This window comes from Lactuca serriola, chromosome 6 (genome assembly GCF_051521515.1).
Source record: "Lactuca serriola cultivar US96UC23 chromosome 6, Lser_US96UC23_V15, whole genome shotgun sequence".
Taxonomy (NCBI): Eukaryota; Viridiplantae; Streptophyta; class Magnoliopsida; order Asterales; family Asteraceae; genus Lactuca; species Lactuca serriola.
Genome location: NC_136413.1, coordinates 134,906,308 through 134,930,690, shown reverse-complemented (window position 1 = coordinate 134,930,690; position 24,383 = coordinate 134,906,308). Strand labels below are relative to the sequence as shown.

The window sequence follows — 24,383 nt, the reverse complement described above, 5'->3', positions numbered from 1 at the left end:
ATAACCTCAATCAATATACCATGACATCAAATCTAATGGGTCGGCCTTGGTGCCTTCGACCCACAAGTATAGTGAGGAAAAATCACCTCATAGTTTAATGAAATAGTTGAACAATATGCTACTCTGAATACAAGCTCTACCAGTCACCTTTACAACAAACAGTGACCAAACTCAGACTATAGCTCCAAAATACCCTTAGGTCAAACTTGGTCAAAGTTAATGGTCAAAAGTCAAATTCAACCTAGCTAGTCACCATGTCATGGCTAACCTAGCCCATGTCGTGGCCACAAATCGACAAAACAGACGGGTCTTGAACCAGTCGCCACACCGTGGCAGCCTGAGCCACACTGTGGTGACCAGTCAGGGTAGCTTAAACCATTAAGTCATTTTCTTTCAACTCAAGATCTCCAAACCTCAGATCTGGTCCTTCCCGTCGTCTTGATGGATAAAGTTTCCAACTTTATTCCTCAAGACCCTCAATAAGTCAAAATCCCAAACCCTAACCACTAGGGATAACGTAGTGCATCAAGGCTCTCATTAAGTACCCAATCCTTAGATTTACACCTTCAAAGTTTCTAGAGGGGCTTCATACTCCTAAGAAACCTTAAAAATCATGGCTTTATGGATATGCATGTCCAATGCATGTCATTTCCATTTTAGGTCAAAAAATAGGGTTCGATGGCAAAAACTCCATGAAAGACATCAAAACTCCTTCCTAGCTTATATCCAAAACACTAAATACTCCCAATGGCATGGAGATCCATAAAGTTGCAAACTTTGATAGATCTAACCACCAAAATTGACAAGACATAAAGAAAAAGGGTAAAAAGATCTAGAGATCTAGCAATTAACTCGTGAAGTTCCAAGCTTTTACCTCCTGGAGATGCTTGACGAGAACAAACTTCTGGATCTAGGCTGCCTTGAACTTCCAAGATGATCTACCAATCTCCTTCTTCCTTTACAACCACCAAAAACACACACTTTTAGGTTCAAAACTCACAAAAATGCTCTAGAGTTTGTAATGAACGTTTCTGAGGAATGGAGGCTGATGGGAGGAAGGCTACAAGGGGTTAAGATTGTTTAAATGGTTCCCAAATCCTAAACTTTAAGGTTTACAACAATAGCGGCTGCCACGCCGTGGTGACTCATTAAAACCTGTGGCCCATAAAATATTTTCACGCCGAAGTGAGGCTCCACCACGTCGTGGCAACCCAGAAAGACATTTGACATTGCGAAGTAAATCCGTACCTAGAATGGGTGTTACAACCTTAATGGATTAAGCCACTGATATGTTAAGTCCTTCCCTCATACTTTCCAAAAAGCTTCTAGGCACCCAGATGATCCATAAAAATCTTTGCTTTATCGTCATGCATGTCCAATGCATGTCACACCCCAAGTTAGGTCAAAAGGGAAGGGAATGGGGTCAAATCATGCATGGCTTCAAGACAACCTTAAAGTCCAGAGTTATAACATATGTTGCTCAAGGGAGCTCAATGATCAATAAAGTTGTCAACTTTATTGGATCGATCCAACCATTCAAACCAACCCAACGTAAAGAAATAAGATTTATAACCTAGATCTAAAGAGATGGAATCATAAAGGTAGGAGCTTGAGGACTTAAAAAAAGTCTGGAAAGTGCACAATGAGGTGGAGATGAGTTGCTTGTTGGATCTTTGCACTAAAAGTTTCTTCTTCTTCCTTCAAAGATCACCAAAAACCACTCAAATGAGTTCAAAAGCTTTAACAGGGGCTAGGGTTCATGAGGGAGTATTCTGGAGGTGATGGAGGTTGACGGTGGTCAAATCCTAGCCCCCATATCCCTTAAATTGGGCCGAAAGCCCGAAACTTAGAGTTTTGTGCAACATGAGGCGCCACGCCGTGACATTTAAAAGGTATCGTGTCGTGGTGACTTGGCATCACCACGCTATGGCAACATATAAACCACGATGTGGACGGAATAATTTCCAAAAATTCAAGTCTTCAAAAGTAAAAGAATAATACATGATAATACACGTGTTACAAAAGATGAACCACTCTCAACAGCTTTAAACAGTTTAGTGATCACTTGCATTTTCTAAAAGAAAACGGTAGTTAAAAAGGAAAACTTGATCTAATTATGTTTCATAATCTGTTTGAAGGACGTTTAATACAGAGTATAAACAATGTTAGTTGAAAGATTCACGGTTGACACTAGATTCATTTTTTTATATATATATATTCTTATCGACAAAAGTGATTAAAGCACCATTATGACAACATCCTAAGTTAATTTTTTTATTATCTTTTTTTTAGATTGAAAGGTAAGATTGGTTTGTATGTTTTTATATATGGGTTTATGTTGACTTTTCTTGTAGTCGATATCTTAATGTATCCCGTACGATGTACAAGTCTGGCTTCCTATTTTGTAAGGGACTAGAGCATTATCATATTTGGATAAGACCCTTTAATAATTTATATGTGGAGAAAAGGATCTACCAGTACCAACTTCGATTGATTAAAGCACTATTATGACAACATCCTATGTCCACTTTTTAATTTTTTATTTAATTTTTTTGCTTTTCTTTAAGATTGGTTTATATGTTTTATACTTTTATATATAGGTTTATGTCGACTTTCCTTGTAGTCGAAGTCATAATGTATCCCGTACGATATGATGTACAAGTCTTGCTTCATATGTTGCAAGTCACTAGCTTCAGTTATATATCATCACTTTATATTCTCTTAGCATAAAAGTTCCCATCAACCGTGAACATTTTTAGAAGATGGTTTGATGGAAATAACACCCGGCAATATTAGATTCAAATACTGGGTTCCGCATTGTGTCGATTTCAATTCTTCATATTGTTGTTGGTGTTTACAAGTGCTAACTGAATCGAATTGAAGTTATGGGGTTCGAAGAGACGTTTACGGCTTATTTGGTGGGGAAGGATCTGATCAACAAGAGCTTTCATTTTGAGTACAATAGGCTCAAAAATGATTTGAACTTTTGCAGGCATCATAGACATAATGAAGCTTCCGTTGATTCTCATGGTGATGATTTCAATCAGACACAATGCCACAGTAAGCTTCTTGTTTCGTTTCTTCTTTTTGGTTTAACTGTATTTCATTATCATGAACTCTTAAATGACTGCTCCCATGCATAAGAGAAGTGAAAACAAAGATTACGTGTTATTTGATGAGCGTGGATAATATAAACAGTTCCTCATGGTTCTTGTGTTACCTTTACCTTACGCGTGTTTTAGGGTGTGAATGGATGTTCACTGAATTAACAACAAAAGCTACGAAGATGACTGATTATTTTGGTTTGAGAGTCGGGCAGCTTGTTCATCTTCATTTCTCTCCTGGTATGCGAAGATTCTTAGCAGGCCCGTTTCAATATTTCAAAGATGATCATGAAGCAGCACTCCTACACAAAGGATGGATGCTAATCCAGTTTGCTGTTATGAATGCTATCGCACTGAGGAAGATTCTTAAGAAATATGATAAAGTAAGCTCCATGGTCATTGAATTACATCGCCACGTGGTGTTTCTTGTTCTTGAATCTTGATTATATATGTACCATGCACAGGTTCACGAATCTGAAAGCGTTATCAACTTTAAATCCAAACTACAAGCCAAACACTTGGATATTATGCAATCATCATGGTTGATTGAATTAGTAGCTATGTATATGAATCTTAAAGGTTCGGACAGTTTGATCTCAGATGAGCTTTTTGGTCCACTCTCTTGTGATCTCAACGTCTCAAATCAAGGGTCTGCACTGACTTTAACCCTTCTAGGGTCCGAGAAATTGGAATGCAATCTCACGTGTCCTATTTGCTTGGTATGGCCTTAATTAAATGAACTTTAACGCAATTTAATGTTAGATAAAGAGGATCATTTAAATCTTTCTAAAAAAAGTTGTTTAAAAGTTCTTCTTGGTGAGCATATATGATGTCACAGGGTTCACTGACATAATGGTCAGTATTATACTTGTATTGGTTCAGGACATTGTTTTCCAACCATATGCTTTGAGCTGCGGACACATTTTTTGCAAGTCTTGTGCTTGTTTAGCTGGGCATGCATTGATCATTGAAGGCTTCAAATCCGCAAGCCCTGAGTCCAAATGTCCAGTTTGCCGAGAGGTCAGTGCAGTTTCTAACTACATATATAAAGTTGTAAAGTAATATATCTCATTTTTACTTAATTTTAAAACTAAGTTGATTAGCAAATAGGTTCGATACTTACATATATATATATATATATATATATATATATATATATATATATATATATATATATATATATATATATATATATATATATATATATATATATATATATTGATCAGCATATCGTTCAAGTGCAATAACATCTATAAATGCTGCGACTGAAATTTTAGCATGTTAAAAACATGTTGCAGTTTCGATCATCCGAAATTCCCAAATAGAAATTCGTTTTGCTCATCAATCAGTGTACGTGGTTGGAGTAACATTGAATTTTAAATGTCGAATTACTAGTAGTTACTACTCCTTCTATCTTGATACCACTCGGGATATATAATTTGTAAAACACAAGTCACGGCTAATGTTTTCCTTTTGTTACTTTAATTGTTTTTGCAGAGTGGTGTGTATGGCAAACCAGTTTGCATGTCTGAACTAGGTTGGCTCTTAAAACGAAGGTAATCTCTTTTATTTTGATATTAATTTACAATAGAGCTCGGAAGTATTTTTAGCTTGGGTTTAACCATCAAGGCCAAGTTGGTTGTGAAGGACGACAACGTAGGCACCCCGAGGACTAGTGACCCAAGTTTAAATCTCACCTAAGGCACAAAAATAAGGGTTTGTGACGTGTTATGGTGTCTTACCATATTGAAGTTGGATGTTAAACAAAACAAATTAAGCACTTTAGATATAACGGTAAATGATTTCGGTAATATACGTGAAGTAGAATTACTAAAAACCTGCAAACGAAAAAAACTATAAATAACACATATCTAGAATGGTACGGGGTCTAATCCGACCTACATCTATTGCCGAACGAGAGAGAGAATATTTTATTATCACCTAGAAAATTCAATCATATAAAGCTAAACCACATCTGTAATCGGATCATTCACTGTCACTCATATTTTTGGCTGCTAAAAATAAGGCTCTGCCCAAATGAAACTATCGCACCCAGTGTTTTCTATATGGTGTATCTATGTTGTGTTATGATTGGTGTATTTCTCTCTCTGCTTCCTTCTTCTATATACACTAAAATATGTATGTATGTATGGACACCAATTATCGTATGGTGGGAGAAAGCACATTTCAATGTCGTCAATTTAGGAGTAAATTGAGAATTGGGGTTGCATTCAAGATGTCTCCAGCTTTATAATGTTTTTTTTTACCTCCAAACCTAACAATCTCTCACTTGGGGGCTTTAACAACTTAGTCGTTCTCTGTCATCCAAAACCTTACGACGTCTCTCTCTCTCTCTCTCTCTCTCTCTCTCTCTCTCTCTCTCTCTCTCTCTCTCTCTCTCTCTCTCTCTCTCTCTCTCTCTCTCTCTCTCTCAAACTTATAAAAGGCCAATTAAAGTCATACAAAACTTCAACTTCTGGATGGTAACCACCTTGGTGAACATATCTATTAGGTTCTTCGTTCTATGGATTTTCTCTATATTTAGAGTTCCGTCATTAATTAACTCTCAAAACATTATAATGTGTTTCATTATATTGTGAAACACCATATTCTTTTCCAGGTAAACTACATTTTGGTTGTCACAATGCAATACATAATCCTCCTATTGCATTCCAAGTTCCTATAGGAAGCTCTCTCACCGTATAAGTTATTTGGTTGCTTCTACAATAGCCATATACTTTGCTTTTATGATTGAGAGTGTAACACTATTCTTTAACCCAGACATCTAATTGGTTGATCTACATCCGACTGTGAACATGTAACCTATTATGCTATTTCCTGAATCCATACATCCACCCAAATATACATCAGTGAACCCTTCTAAGACAAACCCATTTCTTCTGAAAAATAGGGCATCCATTGATGTTCCTTTCAGGTAGCATAACAACCACTTTACTCCCTCTCAATGATCTTTTCCTGAATTTGATAAGAACCTAGTCACAACTCCTACTACATGAGTAATGTGTGGTCTAGTTCATACCATAACATACATCAAACTACCAACCACAAATAAGTATGGAATTTTAGCCATTTGTTCCTTTTCTTCTTCCGTTTTTTGGGGATTGCTCCTTTGAGAGTCTCAACTAACTACCCAAAGGTGCACCTCTGGCCTTAGTATCTCTCATATCGAACTTTTCTAAAACTTTCTTAATGTACTTGGCTTGTGAAAGTTGAACCAGTTATAAAAAATTGGTTCGGTTTATTGGGCCAGTTAAAAAAAACACTATTAGCTTTCAAAATTGTTCAAAAAATATCATTCAAGTTTAGTCAGCAACAAAACAGCAGTGACCTAAGGTCTTTGTACATAAAATACCGTCTAAGTACACGTTTCTTTCAGATTACACATGATGATAATCGACCGGATGTTAATAGTAAAAATAATTAAATGGAAAATAATGAACTATGTGGCTTGGACTGAACAGGGAAATGAATTAGGAAAGTAAATAAGTTTCAAATTTGTTCAAAAACATCTTTTAAGTTTATCCAATGCAAAAAAATACCAGTAAAATAAGGTCTTTGTACACATAATATCATCCAAGTACACGTTTTGTTCAAATCACACTATATACTAGTTGGTTCAGGCAAGTGCCTAACTTGGCATATATATATATATATATATATATATATATATATATATATATATATATATATATATATATATATATATATATATATATATAAAATAAATGAAGGTTTTTTTGTCACATGTCACACTCTCATTCAATTTATCAAATGTCAATTTATGGTTATTTTGAATTAATTTTTTTTCATATGTCATTTTATGAATTTTTCTATTTTATTAAATCCAACATAATATTTTAATGTAATAATTGCAATAAAAGTAGTAATAAATAGATATTAATTTCATTGATGAATTTACCTTTTAGTTTCAAAATTTCCAAATTAAAACCCATTAGTTTCTTTTGTTTATTTATTTAAATTATTTGTTTAAATTTGAAAGATGAAAAACATTTTAATTATTTATTTTTCTTATTTTCTTATAAATTTAAATTTCTCAAATATTTTGACTTTTATATTTAATTTTTTTAAATTAACTCATATAATACATGGGTCTCACAACTAGTATATATATATATATATATATATATATATATATATATATATATATGTGTGTGTGTGTGTGTATGTGTGTGTGTATGTGTGTGACATCCCCCATTTCTCAGAACCAGTTAAAACATTTTCTTTACGCTTTATAAAATGAGATGCGAAAATTCCCTGTTAAACAAACATTTATGAGATAACAAAAGTTATTTCATTTATTTTAAAACTTTGAGGATGTCGTCGCTCATATCCAAACATACATTACAATGTAAATATTAAAAGGACCTGAAACTACATACTACAGGTCACATCTCTTTATTCCACTCAGCATTCTAACTAGGCTTCGACAGCCTTACATTCGCTACCCATGATGCATAAAATGAGTGGGTCGGGTTTGGGAAAAACCTAGTGAGATGCATAGAGTTTTCAAGCCCATAATAATTTAATGACAATAAATAATATCATTCATGTAAACAATGATGTCAAATTACGCATATAAAATTGGACATAACACCAACTACCCAACCCAACTGATCCTCACAGATCCTAATGCACAATTATATGGAGGAATCACCCAACTTGATAAATTGTTAGAGCAATTGTTTGACTACACCGCTAGGGGAGTCCTTGGAAAATGTAAGTCATAAAAAGGCAACCAATGTTTAGAGATTTGATAAATATGGTATCCTATTTTATCTACGTCCATAGGTTATAATTCCATGCTAGCAACGTAATTCACTAGACCGCCTAGAATAGTTAAGTGTTGCCATCTACTATGTTCGATGACCCATACATACTTGGTAGTTGTCTGACCTGGACCCACCATTTCTAGTCATCAAAGAAAAAGGAGGAATATGACACTCTGCTATCTAAACTCACACGTTACCCCATAGTGAGACCTATCTAATGCCCAGCTTATTGGGAAGTAAACACCTTTTACAAATCCTATTATAACTAATTTAGACTTATGCTAAAGGCAATCTGTGTCCAATACAGTTCCTATTCCAATAGTACTATCATATTTATACGAGACATAACATAGATAATACATGTAAACACTTAATGTCGCTTATAAATAATACTTTTAATTTAATATTATGTTCATAATAGTAACTCTACACTCACCTGACAAAGTGTCTGATGATTGGTGAATCGGGAAGAGTTTCGCCTTACACCTTTTCCAAAAGACCTAGATATATATAACACTAAGTATTATTCTATTCCAACCAATATGATGGTGTACAACACTTCCTTCCGTACAGTGCTTCATGGGGAGGCATCTTGATGCTGGAGTGATAACTATTGTTGTAGGCAAATTCGGCCAGTGATAGGTGGTCATCCTAGCTACCAGGAAACTCTAAGGCACACGCCCGCAACATATCTTCCAAGTTTTGGATAGTTCTACCACTCTGTCCATGCGTTTATGGACGATAGGTAGTACTCAAACACAACTTCATGCCCATTGCTTCCTGCAAATTCTTCTAGAATCTAGAAGTGAATCGAATGTCCCTATCTGACACGATAGATAAGGCTACTCCATGTATCCTAATGATTTCCTCTACATATGTCTTAACCAACTTTTCCATAGACCAATTCTCTCATGCGGATATGAAATATGCACTCTTCGTAAGTCGGTCTACTACAACCCAGATCATATTGTGACCTCCCTTTGTCATTGGAAACTTTGTTATAAAATCCATGGTAACATCATCCCACTTCCATATCGGTGACGATCCAAATCCCCATATGGATTTCAATGGTGTGCCTTTACTCTTACACAAGTTACGTCATTACGCTATGTCAGTTGCCACATCGACCTTCATTGTCCGCCGCCAATAATAGGATTTTAAGTCTAAATACATTTTGGTGCTACCTGGGTGTATATAATACATGGTCTTATGAGATTCCTCCATAAGAAGATCTCGTATACCACACAACTTTGGTATCCAAATGTGATTCTTAAACTTCTTTAACCCTTGCTTGTCTTCTTCGAATACAAATGTCATACCTAGACGTTCTTCCTTCTTATCACCGTCTACCAAAGCCCTAGTCTGAGCTTCCTTAATCTTTTCCACAATCATTGAGATCGCTTCGATCTTCAAAGATCTATCTATTTTCCCTTCTGGAATCACCTTTCTACTTAAGGCATCGGCTACGATGTTCGCTTTACCTAGTTGGTGAAGTATATTGCAATCTTAGTCCTTGGGTAGCTCCATTCATCGCCTTTGTCTCATGTTTAATTCCTTTTGAGAAAATAGATATTAAATGCTTTTATGATCTATATAGAGTTTGCATTTGGTTCTATAAATATAGTGTCTCCAAATCTTTAGAGCAAAAACCATTGTTGCAAGCTCTAAATCATGAGTCGGATAATTCTGCTCGTGGGGCTTCAATTATCTCAAGGCGTAAGCTACTACTTTATCCCTTTAGGTAAGGACACATCCCAATCCAATCTTAGAATCTTTATTAAAAATAGTAAAGTCATCAGTTCCTTCTGGTAGGATGAGGATTGGTGCTTGACACAACCTCTTCTTCAATTCACCAAAAGCTTTTTCTTGCTTCTCGCTCCAAGTATAGGCACCTCCCTTTTTGGTTAGGGTTGTCAATGAAGCTATAATAGAAGAGAAAATTTTGATGAATCTTTGATAGCAACCCGCCAATCCCATTAAAATACAAATTTTCAGTAGGAGTCTTTGGCGTCTCCCATTTCATCACAACTTCTATCTTTGTTGGGTCAACCATAATCTCTTCCGGGTTAACTATATGACCCAAAAGTTGTATCTCCCATATCCAAAAGTCACACTTGGAGAACTTTGCATAAAGCGTCTCCCTCTTAGGACTTCTAGTACTTCTCGGAGATGTTTACCATGATCTTTCTTGTTTTTGGAGTAAATCAATATATCATCAATGAAAACTATTACTAATTTATCGAGAAAAGGTTTAGAAACTCGATGCATCAAATCCATGAATGATGCTGGAGCATTTATTAGTTCAAAGGACATAACAAGGAATTCATAGTGTCCATACCTTCTTTTAAAGGTTGTCTTTTTGATGTCTTACTCTCTTATCTTTAACGAGTGATAGCTTGACATGAGATCAATCTTGGAGAAGATAGTTTCTCCATACAATTGATTGAACAAGTCATCTATCACATTCTCATTATACCGTCCTTCTTCTTTATGAACAGTACTAGAGCTCCTTAAGGTGATGAACTATTTCTTATAAAGCCTTTGTCCAACAATTCCTAGAGTTGTGTCATTAACTATTTCATCTCTGTAGGTGCTAAATGATACGATGCTTTCGTAATCGGCGTCGTGTCTGGCAATAAGTCAATTCTGAATTCTACCTATCTCTCTGTTGGTAATCATGGTAATTCATCTGGAAATACCTCAGGAAAATATCACACTGCTGGAATATAAGTTATTTCCTTCTTCTCCTTCTCCGCGTCTATCACATATGCTAAGAATGTTATACATCCCTTGAATAGGCATTTTTGGATTTGATTCCAGACTTCACTCTACTCTTGTCCTCGTACACCACGACTTGCTCTCTCCCAGGGGGGTTAATACGCACCATATTTCTTCCATATAGGATGTCTGTAAGGTTTTATCCCAACTATTCCATGCTGATAATTACGTCGAGCTCACTTAACTCGAAAGGTAAAAGCTCATGATGAAATTCATTTCCGTCAAGGTTAATGGTCACGGCCTCTAACCTATTGCTAACAGATACATTCCTACCAAATTTATGCGATATAAATGAATGATATGCTCCAAAATCAATTATTATTATTGCAGGGATTTGGTTAACTAAGAATGTACCTGAAGCAACATCAGCCTTTTCCTTTACTTCGTTAAGGCTCGTCTGATAGCTTCGACCCTTGGGCTTTGGTGGCATGATCCTTGGGATTGGTTTCTCAACTTTTGGACAATTTGCCTTCATGTGTCCCTCCTCTCCACAATTAAAACAAACGTTTCCATTCACTAGGCAATTTGTAGAGATATGCCCTGGCTTCTTGCACTTGAAGCATATAACACAGTTGCCAAAATGCTTCTTCCTGTACTGGTCGCAACACTTCCCTTCAATGTTGCTTCCAGTCTTTTTGTTTGACTTTGAGAACTTCTTCGTCTTACTATTTTTGTTGTTGATTCCCTTAGCCTTCCTCTTTTCACCAACTTCCACTCTAGTGGTAGTCCTTTTCTTAAGCATGCCTTCCACAAATTTTGCAGCCCAAATGGTCGCTTCGAAAGTAGGTGCCTGCTTAACTGGAATCGTATACTCCCATGGAAATCCTTTTGAATACCTATCAACCTTGGTCAACTTGTCAGGGATGACTCGTAGGGAAAATTCCATCTTATCAGTGAAAGTGTTGGTGTACTCATCAATTGACATGCTACTTTTCATTAAAGTCAAGAACTGATTCTCCAATTCCATTAGGTTCTCATCCGAACTAATCTTCCTCTTGAAATGGGTCACGAATTTGTCCCATGTTAGTTGCAGTGGCTTTTTGGGGCTCAACATATTTCCTAACGTGTTCCACCAACAAAGTGATGTGCCCTTGAACTATCTTACAATATAGGTGGTTTGTAGTTTTCTCGTGCAGCCACATGTGATGAAAGCTAACTCCATTTCCGAGATCCAACCAATTACTCCCACTGGATCCTCCTTCTTGTTAAATGTTGACGGCTTGCAAGTCTTGAAATCCTTATACTTGAAATAGCCTCTGGGTTCACCATTTCTTCGAATCTCCAAGTCTTCCAGAGGAGGGAGTGGTTATTGATGACTTTCTGAGTCATCATTTCCTTCCTGGACCGTCATGAGAGGGAATCGGTCCGTTGTTGACTTCTTCAACAACTATCAACTTGTTGATAGCAGGCGCTCGTCCTCTATCATTAGCTAGATCTTGAGCCAAGAGTTCCCTAAACTCATGTCATTGTTGTTCGAGCATTTCTTGTATCATTGCTCAAGCTTCATTCATCGAGATTTGAGCAGTAGCTGCTCCGACTTTCTGAGGTACTGGACCTCCTTCGTTATTGACGACTCTTCCCCTCCTAGTGATCGTCATGACGTTCTATAGTCATAGAAACGAGTATTTTTATAAGGTGATGTATTACTTATTACACATACATATATAAACATTTAGTAGATAATGAGCAGTTAAGGCATCTTCCTATAATATGTTGGTGCTAGAGACTAAAGCAAAAAAGGTATATATCGTAAAGTAATCTATCACACACCTCTCCGATCATACTTAGCTTCTAAGTTTAATTCTATAAGTACCTAAATCCATAGTTCGCTTTAACTAATGCTCTGATACCAACTGTGACATCCCCCATTTTTCAGAACCAATTAAAACATTTTCAATACAATTAATAAAATAAGATGCACAAACTCCCAGTTAAACAAAATATTTATGAGATAACAAAAGTTATTTCATTTATTTAAAACTTTGAGGATGTTGTCGTTCATATCCAAAAATATATTACAACACAAATATCAAAAGGTCCTGAAACTACTTATTATAGCCACATCTCTTTATTCGACTCAGCATCCTAACTAGACTTCGACAGCCTTACATCCGCTACCTGTGATGCATAAAATGAGTGGGTCAGGTTTGGGAAAACATGGTGATATGCATAGGGTTTTCAAGCCCATAATAACTTAATGATAATATATAATATATTTCATGTAAACAATGATGTCATATGATGTATATAAAATATGACCTAAGACCAACTACCCAACCCAACTGATCCTCATAGATCCTAAAGCACGATTATCTGGAAGAATCGATCAACCTGATAAATCGTGAGCAACTGTTTAACTACACCGCTAAGGAGTCCTTGGCCAGTGTAAGTCATATAAAGGCAACCAATGTTCAGAGATTTGATCAATATAGTATCCTATTTTATCTACCACAAGTTATAATTCCATGCTAGCAACGTAATTCACTAGGCTGTCTAGAATGGTCAAGTGTTGCATCTACTCTGGTCGATGACCCATACATACTTGCCAGTTGTCTGACTTGGACCCACCATTTATGGTCATCCAAGAAAAAGAAGGAATAATACACTTTGCTATCTAAGCTCACACGCTACCCTATAATGAGACATATCTAATGTCTAGCTTATTAGGAACTAAACACCTTTTACAAGTCCGATTGTAACTAATTCATACTTATGCAAAAGGAAATTTTCAGTGCAATACAGTTCCTAATCCAATAGTACTATCATATTTATACAAGTATCACATAACATAGATAATACATGCAAACACTTAATGTCGCTTATAAATAATACTTTTAATTTATATTGTGTACATAATAGTAACGATGCACTCACCTGACAAAGTGTCTGGTGATTGGTGAATCGGGCAAAGCTTCGCCTTACACCTTTTCCAAAAGACCTGGATGTATATAACACTAAGTCTTAGTCTAGTATCATGATTATTATCCTATGGGTTTAGATTCTTAAATAATCCTAATGAATATTGAGAGTTCTATCAAATAAGGATCAGCCATGCAAGAAAGCTGGAAAGCAAGACCATTTTGGCGTATAGCCTTTCGAAAATCCAACAACCAAGCCAACATGACCATTCTGGACACTTTTCTCGTAAGTAGATCAATCAATATAACTACTTGGAATCATTGATAAATCTTAATTTTATGTTCCTAGTGACGACTTATAACTATAATCGTAAATTATACGGAAGCAGAGTAAGTGTAGCTCACTTATAGAGTGCTCTTGATGAAAATCGAGAACTAAGCAGGGAGAATACTGACTCGGGACTTCTAATCGAAGGTTACAATTAGCTGAGCACTTAGGGGTGTCGTAGGGCTCCGCCACAGACTAAAACTAAGGGAAACTGAGCTAAAAGTCAAATAATATCGAGAGAGGAAGTTTATAGGGGTGAGGGATTTGGACAGGAGACTGAATGTTATTTATAGGAGGGAGATTTGGCTTGTGCGTCACGCACATACCAGGTGCACGCCGCTTACTGGTCTGGTCGGCCCTCTCAGAAGCTGACACGTGTTCGAATATGGGTGGGACTGCACGGCGGCTTCTAGAACACTCTGCTCGCCGCGCATGTCGTTTTTTAGATTTTCAAAATTGTGTATCGTCTTCATACGAGCTCCGTTTTTGACTTTCTTTATAATACCAGAAAGCCCTCGATGAGATCTACAACTTTATTTGTAGACTCTGTCGGCTAATTTTGACTTTATTTTTTTAACACATGTATAACTTTCTCATCCGGGGTCCATTTTCGACTGTTGTTATATCGTTGGGCTCCTGTTAACGAGATCTTCAACTCTCATTTATATTGTTTCGGCTAACAATCAAGCGATCTAAAATTCATTTTTTGTGTCCGCACTAATTCACTAAAACTTCAAAAAATCATAACTTCCTCTAATGAACTCAGATTTAGATGTTCTTTATATGCAGGCTCTCAGTTTAATGACTACAATGAATTTCATTTAGATCACTTGGGCTAGAAAGTAGTTTATCAAAAATTGACATTTTACAATACGCAAAGTCGTGCCGTTTAATTGCAAAACTTCGAAGAAACATAATTTCTTCATACAAAGTCATTTTCAAACGTTCCTTTCTCCGGAATCTTTGTCGCATATACTACAACTTGGTTAAGACTATTTATCTTAGAATAATATCATATTTTTTACCCATATTTTAATCTTGCTTATTTTATTCTTAAATACCTAGCATAAAATAACATATAAAACACATAAATATATGAATAATCCTTTCTTATTCATTCATATAAATATTACAATAGTTGACCAAAGTGATTACAGATTATGACTAAACTTGAATGATATTTTTTGAACAAATTTAAAACTTAGTTACCCTTCTAAGTCATTTTCATTATAAGTCCAAACCATGTAATTTATAATTTTCCATTTAACTAATTTACCAATAATATTAACCTAATTAGTCAGTTACCATAATTTGTAATTTGAACAAAATGTGTACTTTTATGGTATTTTGTGAACAACATCATTAGTTCATTGGTATTTTTTGTACCAACTAAAATAGAATAATATTTTTTGAACAAATTTAACACTTAATCTAAGACATGCAATGTACGTTTAGGATTAATATCAAAAGGTAACGTTTGATTTTAGAAAGTTGACAAGAAGAACATAAAGTCGGTGTTGATAGCAATGAAGTAAGCAACAAATGATATGTTTTAGCTAAAAATAACATCAAAAGTTGCATGTCCTAAATGATTGTGCCAAAGCTCAAAGGAAGCAAGAAGTGGATTGGAGGAGAGCTTAGCCAAAAACGACTTGTGACCTTGCTCCGGAATGTAAAGACCATTTTTAACCCGACCCTGAGCTAGGATGTCCTGGGTGAGACAATTTTGAAGAGCAAAGAAATAATAATATAACAAAATGTCAATAGGTTGATCATTTGTGAGTTTGGTAATAGAAAAAAGGTTTTTAGGGAGATGAGGAACAACAAGGATATCTAACAGTTTGATATTATTTTGAAGAGAATAGTAGCATATATGAGACACATGTAGAGATGTACCATTACCATAAGTGACATAATCCTAGCCTTTGTATGATTTGACATTTTCAAGGTTGAAAGAGGAAGGTGTCATCTGAGCAATTGCTCTAAAATCGACATACCAATCTGGAGAGCTATCATGAACATGGCACTGAGAGTGTAAATTAGTGGCAAGGTTTGCATATGATTGGGGTAATCGAGTTACAAAAGAGTTAAGATCGAGACACTGAGTTTCATAGTGACCATCCTTACGACATAGCTAACAATGAGGGTGACGACGACCGCAACCTCGTCCTCTGGAAAAATTATCATCATTATTAGAGCTTCGACCACAACCAAGGTTTGAGGGTTGAGAGCGAGTTTGAGTTGCATTAAAAGCAACATGTGGTGGAGTGGAGCCATGAATAGATTGTAAGAAATAACTCATGACCTTCAGCTTGAGAGAGAAGATCGTGAAAGGTAGGACAAGGTTTGACAGCACTATGGGTAGTGGAAAATGTCTCAAAAGACAACCCAAGACCACATAAGAACCAATGGGATTTATTCACATCATCAACAGAGTGACCAATCACATATAGTTGATCGCAAATATTCTTAAATTTATGATTGTGTTCAGTGACAGAGGAGTTACCTTTTTGCAAACTATAGAGAGAATCATGTAGGGTTTGCGTGCGTTCCACAGAGTCATGGATGTAGGATGCTTCAAGGGAACGCCAAACGGAATGAGCATCATCAAGACCTAAGACTTGAGACAAAGATTCTTCAAAAATTGAAGAGTAGATAATAATGAGAGCACGTTGATCCAAATGAGGCCAAGTAGCACAATCTGGATTGGGAGCAGTGGCGATGTTGGTGGTGATTGTGAGAGAAGGATTGACGGTGGAGCCGTCAATGTGACCAGAAAGCTTCAGATATGAGAGAATGGCCAAAAAAAATTTACAAAGAAGATAATTAATGAAAAAGATATTGATGGTAAGCATGTGAAGAAGGATGGAAAGGGAGAGGGAAGAATCGTCGCCAACTGCCATGAGGAAAAAAAGAAGAGGTGCGATGATTAGGGTTTTAGGAGGATCAAAGTTAGCAATTAGGGTTTTAGGAGGATCAAAGTTAGATTGATACCATGTAAGGTAGGATAAATTCACCACACATTGTGGAGGATATTTCATTAACAATATATAATACAAGGAACAGAGAAATTACAGGAAACAATAAATACAACATAATACATTACTAGTTTGAAAGATTCTATGAGATATCCTTAATAACATGTCTGTATTTTTTTCTTGTTTTGGGAACTTACTTTCAATTATGCCGATCAGGTACCAATACGCTAATGCATATATGTTTTAGGGGTTCTTAGATTACCATAAACATATTTCAAGTCACAAAATCATCAACTTTTGGTAAATTTATCAACATATTTACCAATAGTAGCAATCTAGTTTCAGAATTGGTATATTATTCAAATTATGGTGTTTACAATAATCACAGAAGTACCGCTTTCGTGAGAAAATTATACATCTGCATAGTTATTGAGTCGACCGCCATCACCAATATTTTCATATTATAGTTAATATATTTCAGTACCAGAAACTTTAACAATTTATAAGATGTATTTGTTATTTATTACCATACTAGGTTATAGCTCGTAGGAATCACGGTTATAAAAATAATTAAAATTTTATAGTAAAACTCATGTTGGCTGGTTGACCGGTTCCGATTCGAACGGTTTAATAGGTTTGTTTGCTGGATCAACCTCGTTTCTACACATACACCAAAAAGAAAATAACATTTTGCTAGTGAGACGTTAATCGTGGTCACTGCGTACTAATCCTCGCTGAAAATTTGATACACTTTTATATCTTATATATGCGTTATAACTTTTTACATGATAAAGAAATATTGTTACATTCCCAAAATTACCATATATACTTTAGTATTTCAGGACATCCTTAATTACTTCATAAATCATAACGACATTGTACAAGTCCCGTAGGCACTAACATTAAATCATGATTAATATTGCATTAAAGGATGTTGCAGTTTATAAAGTAACTCTAGCGATTGCGCTTATAATGTTAGCCAAGATATAAATAGCTAGAAGCATGGGAAACGCTACTTGCGATGAACATGGGAATTAAGCTCGTAAATGAGGCTAAAGTACAAAACTTGAGAAACTACTTCCATTGACCTAGATGAAGGACGATGAGTCAGGTGGATTCTTTTTTCATGAGATGGAATATATTTAACTAATATTCAATCTCCAAGAGAAGATATCGAGGAGATTACGTTGGTGAAAAAGTTTCTTCATGCCATCTTGAAACTATGTGTTATGACAGAAGTATACAATCAACAAGATTAATTGAAATAAAACAAACGAAATTGAGATATATACATGAAATATACAAGAATCGGTTTACAGAAAACATACTTGATGGTTTATGTTTACAACAGAAACACAAAAAAACGAAATTATATAGATTGAGGCCTGCAAATTGCAGTGTCCTAAGACAGAAATTTCCCTGGTAGGGATCTGTCTAGAGGATACAACAATCAACCAAGAACTTCTCTTCATTCTAACGAAATTCTCTATGTTCCCTTCATTGTATTTGGAGTACGAATCTGTATGTATTTTTTCTGAACCCGAAATCTGGTCTTTGGTGATCTATTTATACATATAGATTGACTGGTTTTTCCCTCCAAAACTGCTAACCGAAAATAACTGTCAAAACAGTTAAAACGAATTTAACAGATTTTTAATATATAATAAAAGTCAAAATCGGAATTAATATATATATATATATATATATATATATATATATATATATATATATATATATATAATATTGTAACTAGTCAATGAGACACCAAGGCCCAAGGCCAATCTTTGACCATTAAATAAATATATATATATATATATTAATATAAGCTTTCAAGACCAATTTGACTAGCCCAATCACCAAATCCAACCCGGTCCCTCTAGTCCAAGCCTTTGATCTAATTAGTAAACAACTAGTAGGAGGCTTTTTAAGAGAGTATAAGTTTCCTCTTTCTTCCATTGTGGGACAAGTCCTAAAGAGAGTGTTTTCCATTTAACAAAGTTCCAACACTATGTATGCAATTAATCGTGACATCAATGGAATAATTTTAGAATTGAAGAATATAATAGTAGAAGAAGTTATGACAATACCTATGAAGAGAAGCTATACTGTGAAGAACAACCGAAAGAACCTGTTAGGAATAGTAGGATTCTTATGATATAGGACTATACGAGATTGTGATCAATTTAAACCAGTCTTATTGGTATCCACACAAACAGATAATTAACAAGAACAACTTCTAGACACGATCTTCAAAGTAAATTACCACCTTCTTTTGCCCTTTCTATGGTCGAACAAACACACAAAGGAAACAGGAGAGGGGCTACACATGTAATAGGGGAGATGGAGGAGGCAATTTAATTAAATAATTGGTTCAATAATAAGCTAATAGCTGCCTTCTTTATAAACGTGTTGGTTTGGATGGCTTTTAGAAAATCATTTTCATTTCAATAAACAAAAAGCAAATATCCATATAATCAATTACTTTAATCATTTATTTCTAAATACATAAACTATTTTTTTTATTTAATAATTTTTTTTATTTTGCTTTTGTACAAATTAAATAGTTATTTATTTTATCATTTATTTATTTTGATTTGTAAATAATAACTATACTTATACATAAAAAAAATTAAAAATAAATAAAATTAACCAACAACAACAACTAATGTAATGTAAATGTTGAACACGGTTAGAAAGGCTCTCCATGGCATTTTTGTTTTTATATCGGTTCGTTGGAAATGCACTTATAATATAATTAATAATGTTTGTGGTTATAAGATTACATGAATTTTGTTGTGAACATGTTTTAAATGCATTTTTTGCTTAGTATATCTCTTATAGGTACAAAGATGGATATAAGGAGAGATTAATTGAAGAAAGAAAAAAGATATTGAAGCAAACTAAAGAATATTGGGAGTTGCAAACAACTTATATGATTGGGATGTGACATTGGACCGTCGGCACGTCACAAACAAGTTATATGATCGGGTTATCACAAACATCTCCAATCCAACATCACATTCTATTTCTATGTCATTTGTTTTAAATCCAATGTCGTTTATTGCTCCAAATGAATGTAATTGAATAATGTAACACATAAATTTGTGTTATATACTATTCATTTATATAACATTTGTTAAACCTTCATGTGTATCCTTCAAGTATATGTTTGGTCATTTCCAATTAATGCAGTTATATAAATGTAATATTCGTTTATTTGTAATAATACTATGTATATATTTAAATTTATATTAGTTAATCATGTATATTTTATTTAATATTTATGTTTCTAATTCATATAAACATTTGTATACTCATAATAATAGAAAAAAAATGTAAGCTTAACTTCTAAAAACTAATAAATATAAAGGAACTTTAAAAAATCTATAAAAGTTGAGAAAAATAATGCACATGCTTTTGAAGAAAAAATTCGGATAATTGGCTAGATATGAACTATTGTACCAAATATTACACCATTTTTAAAAAGGTTTTGTAGGGTTTTGATAAAATCATGTTTGTGGAGGATATTTCGTTACCAATATATAATAGACAAAATTGCAAGAATGGCATTTGTGTTAGGTCAAATTATCATTTTTGGCAAAAACAGGTTTGGACAAGTACTCATGGTCCAAAGGTTTTTATTTTATTGCCACTTTGTTCCAATTTACTTTAAACTTTTTTGTAATGACAATTTTTATTAGGGAAATTCGAATTAGGTATAGAAAAATCTGGATAACAAACAGGAATCGTGTAAACACTTTCCTTGTTTGATATTTCGACCCTATATGCCTTGGGTATTACAAAATCCAAACTGGGATAATTCCTGATGTAGAAATTCAGATTTTAGGCATGAAATCTGAATCAATTTTGAGAAGATGAAGAGAGAGCGTTTTCCATTTTTCTGTGTTTCAAACAATAGTCGTTTTCCCTGATTTATCCAACAAAAGATAAATCAAAACAGTTTTCATTTTTCAATTTTGGGACCCCCGACTTGACACAGTAGATTAAGGTTCAGTACTAACAATGTTTAGTAAATACAAGTGTGCACTCTCGCACCTCCTAACTTGTATTATAACTAAAACATTATTCTTGAAACACTTGTTAAGTCCATTACACTAAAATATATTTGGTGATAAAATCATTAACAATCCTCCCCTATTTTAGTGTAACCTTGAATTAACAAACTTAAAACAAAAGAAACGAAACTAATGCATAAATGAAAATATCGATACGATTGAATTTTCATATTAGTATATTACACATTTCAAACATTCGAGAAATCAAGGTATCTTAAAGATTGAACTCATCAACTCTTTTGAATATCTGAAGATAATATACACATTAATTTAACAATCATCTAAAACAAAATAACTTGACACTAATTATAAAGTCGTGTGTCCCAATCCATTCTTGATCGTATAAAAGCCAAGTCCCGAGCTCTTTGAAGTACGGCTATACTTCACGATCATATAGGTGATTCTTTTATTCATGTACCTATATACATTTTATCAAAAGAATCATTAAGAAATCAAATTCGTCCTGGTCTCTACAGGTTCAAACACACGTACCTTGGGATGGTTATAATGTGCGTTCCAATTCATATAAATAAGCTTTCCACATTGAATTCAACCTCTAACATTGTATTAGAGGGGAATTGGGTGTCTCATTCATAAGAATTTACAAGGACTTTAAACCCATCCATATAGTATATTTGTGCACTAGGTCTCGCGCCAAACTCTTAGTGAGATGGTCCGCCAAATTTTGTTGTGATTTTACAAACTCAATCGAAATCACACCATCCATTATTTGATTTCTAATAACCTCATGTCTAACATCAATATGTCTCGATTTTCCATTATAAATTTGACTATAAGCTTTACTCAAAGTAGCAACACTATCACAACGGATAGATAATGGCGCAATCGGTTTCCTCCACAATGGAATCTCATAAATCAAATTCTTTAACCATTCTGCTTCCTTACTTGTAGCAGCCAATGCAATAAATTCAGATTCCATTGTTGAACTTGTTATACAAGATTGCTTCTTAGATGCCCATGAGATAGCACCTCCACCAAGTAAGAATACCCAACCAGTTGTAGAAGAATGATCTTCTCTATTAGATATCCAACTCACATCAGAATATCCTTCCAAGACCAAAGGAAATCCTAAATAACACAAACAATAATCCTTGGTTCCTTTCAAATACTTGAAAACACGATGAACCGCTTGCCAATGTTGAGTACTAGGATTATAAGTAAATCTACTCAATCTTCCTACTGCGAAAGATATATCAAGACAACTGCTAGTCATAGCATACATCAAAGAGCCAATAGCTTACGAGTACTCCAGTTGACAAACTGATATGCCTCTATTAGGCATCAACTTCATGCTTGAATCCATAGGGGTGTTAACAGGTGTACAATCACTGTAATTGAACCGTTTGAGAATTTTCTCAATGTAATGTGATTGTGTAATAGCAAGTCCCTTGTTTACCCGTTTAATCCTTATTCCAAGGATTACATCCGCCTCCCCCATATCCTTCATGGAAAACTTTGAAGACAATAAATTCTTAGTTGCATTAATTTGATTTTGATCAATGCCAAAAACATGTTGGGTTTTGAGCATTCTAACACTCCTAAGTGTACATGCAACCCTAATAAACCTTGGATCTATGTTTTCTCTAAAATACATGCAAATAATAATTTTCAAGGTTTACATCCTAACTAGCATGGCATGAAGAACTAGAATCATAAAACACTAGAAGAATGACATACCTTTTGATAGTGATTGATTGCTTGGAGTTTGAGAGCCTAGCACCAATAATGTGAATGCCTCAAGTGGAATCACAAATCACCACAAACTTGGAAAACTTATGAAAGTGTATACTTTGCTTCAAGAAATCGGCCACACCTTTTTTCACACACTAGGGTCAATTTCATGCAACATAAGCTTGTTTATATAGTGTGCATGATTAGGGTAAAACCCTAATAACCCATGTCATTTCCTTTCCAAGGATCCATGGGTTAAAAGCTCCATGGATCATCCATGGAGTTCCATATAAGCTTAGCCCATTTCCAAATGAGTGTTAGCCCACACTATATAAATATAATAGCCCATGATTTAATTAGTCTTCCTTTTAATCACTAAATTAATTCATAATTAATTTAAGACTAAAAACCAATTAAATAACATGACTTCATATTAATATATTATAACTTATAATATATTAATAAACCATAAGTATACAATTCTCATAATATTATCCATAAATCGTTTGGGTGAAGTGCAACCCAAATGGACCATGTCGGGCCGGGTCAAGTATATACCAAATAAGTTATGGACTTAGACACCTTATCCAACAGTCTCCCACTTGGATAAGTCTAATAATTGTATTTGCCTATATTACTTCAGGAACCAACCAGCAATCATAGCTCTCGAAAACTCTGTTGAACTATGAAGCGCCATTTTAGATAAGTGATCATATAATCCTCTGCTCTCATAATATCAGTCGGACAAATACATGGAACAACGTCGTACTTATTGTCCAGCAGTTTGTTTCCCGATTTCCGATTTGTTTGACAAAGAACTTAATCGAACACATCAATTTAGTTCTGACCGGGCCCGGTACATAGGTCAAAACAAAATCATCGAGGGGCCCAGATATCGCTTCTATTTCTAGAATGAACATATAAACTTTGACTCATATGCTTGTTCTACTACTTGTTGAATTGTACACAAAGGCACGTTTTATAACATCAAGTTACTGATGCGTTTTCGTGCAATCAATACACAACCAACTCATAGGCAACAACTCATATCTCTAGGTTTGAAGACTTATATGATATTACCGTCTTACGATCACTCGAGATAAATTCCATGAAGTGATACAAGTGAGTGTGGGTTAATTCCAATACTCATAACTTATGAGCACTCATGAATGTTGTAGCAACCATTGCTATGTCTAAACACATTTAGCCATCTACAACCTTGATTCATGACAATCTTAATTCATACCTACTTCCAACATATGAACGACTGTGGAGTGTTTAAATAACTTAGTCATTCGGAAAGAATAACTTAGCTATTCTGGAAGTCAAAACATGCAAAGTGAAACACAATAATAATCGAATCCAATATGGTCTCATAACCCTTTTGAATATAAATAAAACCACCTTTTATTTATCACCATATTGATTACACATTATTCATTGTATAATGTTTCAAATAATCAACTTAATACTTGAATAAAAACAACAGTTGTCCCATGCTCCTAGCATGTACACTTTGTTTTTCTAAACAATAGTTATGCCGTACTCCAAGTATGCACACTATGTTTGTCTATGATCTTTACTTTTGTGAAATAGATCAATTGAACATGATTCCAATGATGCTCATTTCACAATCCCAAATCCTTATTGTAAATGTAAGAATTACCAATTCCTACCATTTACCAAAAAACTGTTAGATTTTAAACTTTTATGCAGTGTTCCTCTTGTAATGATTATGCACAAAGTCACAAAACTTGT

At 34.6% G+C, this 24,383-nt stretch overlaps 1 protein-coding gene across 1 annotated transcript; it reads left to right on the top strand.

Moving 5' to 3' along the window:
* Positions 1-2,652: 2,652 nt before the first annotated feature.
* Positions 2,653-20,075, top strand: LOC145058583 (putative E3 ubiquitin-protein ligase BAH1-like). The gene is made up of 6 exons (XM_079006468.1): positions 2,653-3,060; positions 3,243-3,487; positions 3,569-3,823; positions 3,987-4,124; positions 4,602-4,660; positions 19,699-20,075. The coding sequence occupies exons 1-6, from the start codon at positions 2,886-2,888 to the stop codon at positions 19,802-19,804; spliced, it is 978 nt and encodes a 325-aa protein (XP_078862594.1). The 5' UTR covers positions 2,653-2,885; the 3' UTR covers positions 19,805-20,075.
* The last annotated feature ends 4,308 nt before the right edge of the window (positions 20,076-24,383 follow it).